The following is a 9,991-nucleotide window of genomic DNA, read 5'->3' as shown; positions in this document are numbered from 1 at the left end:
CTTACTTTGATAATATTGAATAAGCTTAAAAGAAAATGTAGGAAATGTTTGGGAGGGCTATGGACATTTTTGGGGGCTTAGCTCCTAAAGCCCCCCCCCTATTTGTGCTTATGGGTATTATATCATTGAATTCAAATTTAACACCGTCCATTACAGTGACCCACTTGTAACCTACTGTACATAAGAGCAACACCCACTTGACCACATTTTTTTATTTGTATTAAAGTTTGAATTTTGACATACAAAAGGCATACAAATCATGAAAATTTGCAAATTATTACTAATTAGAAATTCCTAAAAAATTTTCTTTTTAAATCTACAATTTTAAAATGTAATACAAGATTCCTTATAATGTTATCTACCTTTATAAAAAAAATGTCTAAGAAAGTCAAATTCAATTTTTATGAGCGTTTGAAATTTGATTTCTCAAGTAGCGATTTTCTTATTTTGTTGTAATTCAAAAACGAATAACCTTAAACACTTGAGATTTATATCATATTTTTATTTTATCAATTCCTATACTTGATAAAATATTTCTGACTTGTTTTTAGCTGTTTACAGATAATTTCAATGTAATTGAAATTTAATGACAATTAAATTTATTTTTCATATGATGGGGGGGGGGGGGGGAGGGGTTAGTAAAATGTTGATCCAGGATGCTTAATGTCTAAATTACTTTTTTTTCCATTTTAGTCGAGTTTACCATTCAAATACACGTCAAGTAAATTATTTTCATGTGATTTATTTGTGAAATAAATATACTACATTTAACACCATATTCCAAGTTTAGATTTAATCACAAAACTATCAATCATTTTTATTTTTCAATATTGCATAATTATTGATTTTTACTTATATTAAATATTATCTACAAAAAAAAAGGATTATACAAGTTATCAGATAGATTTCTGAATGAAGTTCCTATATAAGAAAATGAAAAACAATTATATAATATTATAAAACAAGTCAAAAAAATTAATCTACAAATTTGTCACGTAAAGTAACAAAATAATATTAAATTATTGTAGTAAGAAAAAAAGATTTTAAATTCCCTATACAAATTCAAAGAATCTAAAATATAGATATAATGTATTTAATTTAAAATAATATATAACATAAGTGATTATTTCCTGAATAATCTATTGAAAATACTACCCTTAGCTAATCCTTTAGATGGTCCTTTTTTTAGCTCAACATTTGGTCCTTTTGCTAAAGAATGAATTTTACTCAACAATGATTTATTTGGGCCTTTGGGTTTCGCTCTCTTTTTTTCATCTAGCTCACATTTAGATGAGGAAATTTTGCTGTAAGAAAAATATACTACTTAGTAAAGATTGTTAATTGTTTAGTAACAAATAGGGTTTACCTCAATAAATCTTTATTGGGTCCTTTTGCCAAACTTTTTTGTGTACCATTTGCCACTGCTTTCTGACACTCAACATTTATTTCACTAAACCCAATAAAAATTAACATATTATATATATTAAAAAAAACTATATTACAATATATACTTAATGGTAATAAGTAGCATTTACATTCTTTCTTTTCAAACCATGTATATTTTGACATAATTACATGTATTTATGATACTATTGTTTTCTTAGAAACACTGCTTATTATACTTATAACTTATTATTTTATATGAAAGAAAGAATAGTAAGTGATATGACATATGATGCATAATTAACAAATATATGTATGCTAGTATTATCCATTAATAGGAAAGCACTCAACAGCCCAACCAGGCTAGGGAATTATTATTTACTATTGAATTAGATTTCTGGGCCAATTCTTTTTAAGTCTTCTTTGGACTTCCAAATAGTAGAAAACCTTAAAACTGAAATTCCGCATATTTTATAATTTACCCTTCTACATAACAAAACTATACTCCATCCAGCAAGAGAACACTTACAAGACGGGTCCCAACAAAAATCAGTTCTTTTAAGCACCTCCAAGTGACACCCTACCATCTATCCAGTTCCAATGGTAGAATAGGCGTATTCTCTTGCTCGATAAAGTATAATAATAAAATAGTAATTATATGTCTGAAGCACTTATAACATATTATCTACATTGAAAGCAATAAAAATATAGAGTTGCCAAAACTTTTGAAGGAAATATTTATTAAAAAATAATAATAGACATAACCATAAAGACTTAATAATGGTAGACCAATACATTTCTTACATGGCTCAAAAACACATTCTACCTAGTAGATACTTTATCTTTTTTTTTTATAATAATTGTATTTATATTTATATAACTTTTTACTATAATTTTATAACATATTTACTTGAATATGTATATTGTGTCTTTTGGAAACCTACAAGGTAGGCAGCTTAATAAAGTTGTTATATATAATAATTAACATAATTATGTGTCATCAAAGTCCTAACTGAATACAAATTTAAGTCTAATCAATATTTTTTTTGTCTTTTGTAATTCAATAATTGTTATACCCATTATGTAACACAAATAATTCCTTACCAGAAAGAATTTCTTGATTCAGTTTTAGAATATGAAAGTTTGTTCATAACAACACAGTCACCAGTTGTTTCTTTACTAGAATTTTCCTTTTTGAGTTTCCTAATAAGTAAAATTAATATTAACTACTTCAAGGATGTATTTTTAATTTTATATAAAAGTGTACATTACAATATAATGAATTCAAGTTGTACAAAACATTTTATTACACTATTTTAAATCTACTTATTTTATTTTAATAATATTACCCATCATTTTCATCCTTTGTTTTAGATTCATTATCCAAATGATTTTTAAGAATCTGATCAGCTAATAATTCATTATAATCTGTACTTTCTAAGGCAAAAATTATAATTTTTTCTTCTTGATCATAAAATTTATCCTGTAATCTTTGTTTTACTGCAAAAACAAAGATTATTATTAATACTTATTTATTACTTTATATTTTTGATTTTTAATTTTTACTTTTTATCTGTTCATCAACATTTATTTTTTTGGTTGGTGTTGATACAACAGAAGAAACAGGCCAAGATGAACAAGTAGATTTAGTTTTATCATAATTATCACATGCTTTTCTTCGTAACCAAAACATATCGTCCTCTTCATAATCATTTTCACTGTTGGTTAATGTAACTCTAGGCAGTTTAGGCTCAATGTTTGTAATGTTATGTCGTTTGTTGAATCCCATAGTTAGTAATGTTTTTGTGGCTTGGTTAACATTATTGTCAGCACTACATAATGTATCCAAAAGTACTGTTTCTTCTACTACTGGAAATACACTTTTCAAGTCACTCTATATGAAATATAAAACAAACACGTAATTAAAAACAATAACACATGATTTGCAAAATCAATTTTACAAAAAAAAAAATAAAAAATAAAAATACTTACCAACTCATGCTATAAAATAAATCCATCAATGTAAAATTTTGCCCACAAAAAATATTTTCTATCGTCTAATTACATCAGACAATTATCAATTCAATTTAACTACATATACTGAAACATCAAAAATAAAATTCATGCTAAAAATAAAAATAAAATAGGTAAATGAAATAAATAAAATCATGGCAATACATTTTAAATTCAAGCCTCACACAAACACATTTACAAATACACTTATACACATAATATTTGTATCTATAGCCATCTACAATATTAATTTGTTTAAAATAAACTTTAAAAATAAAAGATAATTCCAAGGGATAATATCTTAAGGTAGTTTTTAAGTACTACTATTTTTCAATATCTACTGTCAAATAATAAAATAATTTATTACATACTCATAATAATTATTTTGATAAGTCTGACAAAATATTTTATTTTTAAATAAAACAATATTAAATACTTACAAAAAGAGGAAAATAGTGTAGATGCCCAGTGCCAATGAATTTTCTAAATAGGGTGTACAGGAATAATGAATGATCCTGCTCTGTAGAATCAACCGAATTTGATAATTTTTTTTAACTAATAGAGAGTAATATTCTACAGGCCGCATTAAACTCTGTTTTTCAATATTTTAATCTCAAACTTTATAATATATTTTCAAAAATATTACAATCTTAAGCGGTTTTATATAATATATTATACCAATATTTGAAATAAAATAAGAAATCGGAGTTTGATACGGCCTACAAGAAATTTTTTTATAGATAAAAAAATAATTATCAAAATTCGACAATTTTACTAAGCCTGAGAATTATTCTGGTAGTCATTTTTTTGCAATATAATACACTCTACTAATCCCCCGTAAATAGGTATCGGGTAGTGTATAGTGAAAAAGTATTATAATTAAAGTGGCAACTAAAATATAAAATTTAATTTTCAAATTTTATAGAACTGCGAAAAATTTTAAAACCTGGCACTGGGCCCCTTAATTAAATATTTTTTGAAATAAGTTAAATGTCCTAAGTATTTTGATTAAGTTAAATATGTAGGTAATCAGTGTTAAAATGTATGGACTAAGGACTTATATTATAAATAATAATAAAATTAATAAAGATTGATTTATTGTTTATTATTGTTTGAACACTTGCATGTGATTTTTTTTTAATAAGGGTCTATTCATTTACATATTATAACCCCTCAAAATTAAATACATGTAAAAAATTACCTGAGTTTCATTTTTGGAGAATAATGAGCTGGTTTAGGTAATGGACTAGCCATGGGTGAAGGATTTGCTTGTAACATGTAATGACGACTAACTGATGGTGGAGTATATGGTCCAGGTGTAGCGATTGGATGCTTTTCTACTTGCAAAGCACTAATAACAACAGCTTCTCTGTTATGATATCTTAAACAATTTTCATTATATTAAAATAAATAGGATATAATTAATACCTATATTATCTTACTTATTCAATAATGATTTAATATGGGATTCCGATGCAGTAGGAAACATTGCACTAATTTTTGATATGGATTGATCTACATTAGAACTGCCGATTGGTGACACATTGGGAGTAATTGATACTCGATTTGTAGCACCAGAGCGTGCATAATTGATTGCGTTAGAACCCATACGGGGACTAAATCTAACTGGTGTTGGACTTGACCTCTGTGTAATAATTGAATCCTATAATAAAACATACATCGATAATTCAGTTATAATGTACTTAATATATTTATTATTTTTATGTAATAATAGTTTCTAGTCAATTATGATCCACAAAAGTTGAATGATGAAAAATTCTCAATCAAAGTCAAACATAACAATCTATTGTATTAAACCATACAGAATATTACTTTAGAATATAACACAACAAAATTAACAATAAAAGAAATTTTTATTTTATTTATACATGCAAATTTTTGAAAATTAATAAAAATAATTTAATTACCTGATGAATATGATAAAATGGTTGAGGAGAATCACTTTTACATGGAGAATCATGTTGAGTCTAAAATATTTTAAAATAAAAAGTAATCGTTGAATATTGTATTTAAAATGTAGTTAAAGTCAGCTTTGATATTGTCAGTAGTGAAGGCACTTAAGGTAAATTGTGAAATATGGTATTTGTTTTGAGATTCTTGGAGTATAGATCCCATGAGCTTGTTGATGCTTAAAGTAGCTCTCTGAATACAATACAAATAAATTGTATTGTGCGAGCAAGTTAGTAAAGAAATTTTTACAATTGAAAATAAACCTTGAAAAAATTTAAATTAATGTTAGGTAGGTATTACAAAGTCGGAGATTTGGAGATAAAGGCATCAAATAGCCACTGTAGATCCTGATAAATAATTATTTTTTTTATTTTTTTTAAATAATTTACAATTACCTATAACTAGTTTTAAAAATATAAAATTAAAATACAGTCATGTAACTTTATACTTCATTTTTTTTATAACATACCTAGAAATTAAATATAAACATTAACAAAATAGTCAAGTATTATTCTTACTTGAACAGACAAAGGTTTGGTCATTTGATAATGAAGATATTTTGAATGTGAATCTTCAATGCTTGAAAAATAATTAAATAAATTATATCTGGGAAATAAAAATAAGATCAAAATTATATATTAGCCAAGTAGATAATACTAGATAGTAGTATAGTACATAGTACTACTATAGTAAAATTTACGTTTTCGCAGATTTGTAGCCATTCTTGTTGTGCCATGTAAAAGTATTTTTGTTCATATCTTGAACGGGTACATCTACCATTGTTTAAATGATAAAAGTGTACTCGTATTTGTATATCTAATTAGACTACAGTAGATCGTTACTTCAGTGTCGTAGGTCAATGTACAAAATAACTAAAGTAATTATTGATATAGACAATTTACTAAATTCATTGACGGCAGATTTACTATTAAGGTAATATTTATTTACTTTTTTAATCAAATTAGTGTTTTTATTTCAAGGACGAATTTTGCATAAACAAAATTTATACGAATACAACATGGCTGCAAACTGAACAAAAATAAACAAAAAACTGTTTTGGTAAAATTTCGGTTTTGCTTTCGGAAATTATTGGGAAAAATTAGTATTCGAATTTTTTAAGTAGTGCCTTCATTAATCAGATACCTAAAATCAATTTACTTTTAATTAAATTTTCTTATTATTTCACTATCCAATGTTCGCACTGTTTATAAACGCCAGCTGATTTTAAAACTGACCAATGGTAGTGCATACCTTCCCGATGGATGACAAGCCCCCTCCACTCACCTGACAGCATCTTCACCCCGTCTAATGTCTAAATGTTTTTTTCCTTTTCACTCCATTTTATTACATTTTACTATTGGTCTCTTTCATGGCGTCCGGTTACTATTAAAGATTCTTACGTCTGATTGAGCCCCAGAACCACCGACACGTCCGCCTACATTTATCGTTAACGATATAATTCCATAGCCGGGCGGTGAATTTCCACAGATAATCGGCATTGATGGTAATGCATGCGAGGAAACTTCAAAGGATTAGTGATGGGTAAGGCCTACTTACCAAATTACGCGAATAACGTAATTTCAAATTATTATACGTCAATAAAAATATTAATATTTAGCTGTTCTGTTTTCAGGTATTATGACAAGAACCCGTCCCATCAGTATCAGGTAAATATTATTGAGCCTTGTGATAATTTATTGCCAAGATAGGTACACAACTATGTCCTTCAAAATATTGGTTCTTTTTTAAAATAAAGTAAAAAACTATCCTCATTATTATAAATGAACAACATTTTACTGTTATTTTCATTCCATACATTTAGTGATTTCGTCTGATGTATTGAATCTAAAGGTTTGAAGTAAATGTTATGTATCAACAACTTTATAATGTACCTATATACACCTATATATTTTAGGTAAATAATATATTGAGAGAGAATAATATAAATTACAGAATATAATAAGTTCAAATAAAGAATGCTTAGAAAATTAAAAGTTAGAATCATTCTCCTGATCAAATTTGTGATTCTGGTTGTTTTTTCCTAAGAATACCTATAATATTTAGTACTGTGATGTTAATGGTTTTACTTGTAAGTTGTGAACACGTAAAATCTAAAAAAAATCATTCATTCAGCAACTTAAAATTTTTATTTAAAATAGGTAGTTAATTATACTGTTCTCTTATCTTATTTTATTTTAACAATTTTTTAACTTTATCAAATAATCATGTTTTACATAATAACTTTACTTTTTATCACTTGAAAGTAAAACCCTAATTAAGGACAGTTACGATAAATAGAAAAAACAAGAAAAATATTGACATATTGAAAGACTTTTTCGAGGACTTTTTAAACGATTGCAATTTCTAAACATTGTGTTTATTATGACTAACATATTAAATTATAAAATAATATTATTTACACTGGTATTATTATCACTTATTTTATTAGAATTGCTTATTAGTAATTTATAATATTGTGTAAATGAGAATACAACATGTCTTTTAAAAATTATGGTATAAATAACATTTAATATATCTAGTTTAACTTAAGCTTCAATTCAAAAAATGATAGAATAAATATTTTATTTAAAATGATACATTATTAAATTCAAGTGTTAGGAAACCTTTATCCTTTAACATTTTCCTAATATGTATTAATTCATGTCTGGTATGTACTACCAGTCAAATGAAAAAGTTATGTGAAGATAAAAAGTTTTTGGATCTAAATAATAAGATAATTTTTTGTTTAGATTGATTAGGTTTGTAGGTATGTATATATATTATATGTTTTGCCCTACAAACATAAAAGCCTAGTTTAAATGGGCCAACATTTGACCAAGTAGTCTACCAATCTAAGCTCAAAGTATAGTAATCGTAATTATTGATGGCTTTTCTAATCAATGAGTCAAGTTGCTACCCCAACAACCAAGAGTTAATGTCACTGCATGACTTTAGCGGAGGTAGCCACTTGCCATAGAAAATAAAACGTGTTTAGATGCTTACGTCTTGGTCAATATTGGTACTCAGCTAAACAGCAAAATAAGTTTCTCAATTTAGTGCTCGTGCCTTGTAACCTTTTCTACCCCTCTATTCTATATGTATTGTTTATTAGAATTTCAATAATAAACTAAAATTTGTTGTTACACATCATTATTATATAAATTTATTTTTCAGAATTCCAAATATTTAGTTTCAAAAAATTCTAGCAGTGATCAAAAGTATGGCAGTGTTAGGGGAAATGGTACCTCGTACCCAAGTCCTAGCCGAGGAAGTCCATCGCGAGATCGATCATACTCTAGCAAAAGTTCATATCATTCTCAAAAAAGTCACAGAGATAAGGAGAGAGATTCTCGAGACTATAAATCTAGGAATAGTGATAAATATTCTGGTAAGTGTTTTTAATTAGATAATAAAATACATACCATATTCCAAATAACTTTTCTGCGAATGATTTAGAACCCTGTTACCGTTATGACCCAGTTGATCATCTTAATTAGTAAATCTTAATTAGTTGATTAAATGTAGGGTATAGTTTTCCTGTAACGTTTAGCATAGACATCCGATCTGGACAGAGTCAAAGTTTAGATGCTGAGTGAAGCCGCAGTGATTGACACGTTTAGGTATTATAGGAAAACTATACCTTTAAATGCAATTAAAATAATTCAGGACGGTTGCAAATGCACTATTTTCCTGTTACTTTCTTGATTTTTAATCAAATAAGTATGATAATTGAATTGTAAGAAGTCTGAATTTTTAAAAATTCAAGAATTTGTGTTAAATAGGAAAATAATAAAAATGTAACTCAGTGATTATAAGTAGGTCGGTAATTTAGCTAGCTTTAATATAAAATATCAATGAGAGATTTGATATTACACGCAAGCGGTACCTATAACGATTCGAATCCATAAGAACGTTGGAGTGAATAGTCCCAAAATTTTTATTTTTTAACTTTTCTCCTAAAGTATGATAGCTAGAAAGTTGGTTGATAACTCGTTAAAAAGGATCATCAAGTAGATACAAAATGTAGAATTAAAAATGTTTTAAAAAAATTATTTAATTTTTCCTAATTAAAAAAAAGACTTACTTTTCGCTAAATTTTCATTTAGCGAGGTAGATTTCCGTGTAACTGTAGAACAGATTTTGTTGTCTGGGGTCTTGTTAGATTTACATTGGCTAGGAGAAATGCAGTGAAGATTTGCAGAACTTTATCTTCAATCGTTAATTTACTACAAAGCTGAAAAACATCAAAAAACGTCCAATAAAATGTGTTTTAATTTTTTTTAAGGTTCCGTAGTGAATTAACTATTAAAGGTAAAGTTCTGAAAATCTTCACTTCACTTCTCCTAGCCAATGTGTATCTAATAAGACCCCAAACATTTTATAAGAGATCAATTCACTCTAATTTTTAAACCAACAGAGCTACACGTGTTCTGCTGAGCGTAGAATTTGTTATTTTACGCACTTCTAAGACGGAGACAACACATGCGGGTATAACGTCCTCCTAATAATATTTGAAGAAACCGATATTAGTTTTAAATTTTAATAGTTTTTAAGAACAGTTTTTCAATCTTATGGTTTCAGTTATGGGTTTTGTTAACGGTTTTTTCAACATTTTAGGTTCAGT

At 26.8% G+C, this 9,991-nt stretch overlaps 2 protein-coding genes across 5 annotated transcripts in view; one reads left to right on the top strand and one right to left on the bottom strand.

The window, feature by feature from the left end:
* Positions 1 to 1,019: 1,019 nt before the first annotated feature.
* On the bottom strand, positions 1,020 to 6,345 carry LOC100163761. Of its 2 annotated transcripts, XM_008189022.3 has the most exons (10): positions 6,068 to 6,344; positions 5,886 to 5,973; positions 5,325 to 5,384; positions 4,839 to 5,059; positions 4,598 to 4,777; positions 2,950 to 3,275; positions 2,733 to 2,883; positions 2,488 to 2,586; positions 1,367 to 1,450; positions 1,021 to 1,304 (listed from the first exon to the last, which is right to left on the bottom strand). In XM_008189022.3, the coding sequence occupies exons 1-10, from the start codon at positions 6,145 to 6,147 to the stop codon at positions 1,124 to 1,126; spliced, it is 1,470 nt and encodes a 489-aa protein (XP_008187244.1). In that variant the 5' UTR covers positions 6,148 to 6,344; the 3' UTR covers positions 1,021 to 1,123. The 2 variants fall into 2 exon arrangements, with proteins under 2 accessions (XP_008187245.1, XP_008187244.1); XM_008189023.3 differs by lacking the exon at positions 5,325 to 5,384 and having other exon boundaries at positions 1,020 to 1,304; positions 6,068 to 6,345.
* A 314-nt stretch (positions 6,346 to 6,659) lies between these two features.
* The window catches only part of LOC100165794 (WW domain-containing adapter protein with coiled-coil), a 16,390-nt gene continuing 13,058 nt past the window's right edge, over positions 6,660 to 9,991 (top strand). For all 3 annotated transcript variants that reach the window (XR_003839080.1, XM_008189016.3, XM_029487665.1), the window contains exons 1-3: positions 6,660 to 6,909; positions 7,001 to 7,034; positions 8,542 to 8,755. Coding sequence is in view for 2 of the 3 variants with exons in the window: in XM_008189016.3 (XP_008187238.1) it covers positions 6,869 to 6,909; positions 7,001 to 7,034; positions 8,542 to 8,755 (289 nt within the window). In the remaining variant the exon portion in view is untranslated. The remainder of the gene's footprint in view (positions 6,910 to 7,000; positions 7,035 to 8,541; positions 8,756 to 9,991) is intronic.

The sequence above is a fragment of the Acyrthosiphon pisum genome, chromosome A1 (genome assembly GCF_005508785.2).
Source record: "Acyrthosiphon pisum isolate AL4f chromosome A1, pea_aphid_22Mar2018_4r6ur, whole genome shotgun sequence".
NCBI lineage: Eukaryota > Metazoa > Arthropoda > Insecta > Hemiptera > Aphididae > Acyrthosiphon > Acyrthosiphon pisum.
This window is presented reverse-complemented; position numbering and strand designations above follow the sequence as displayed.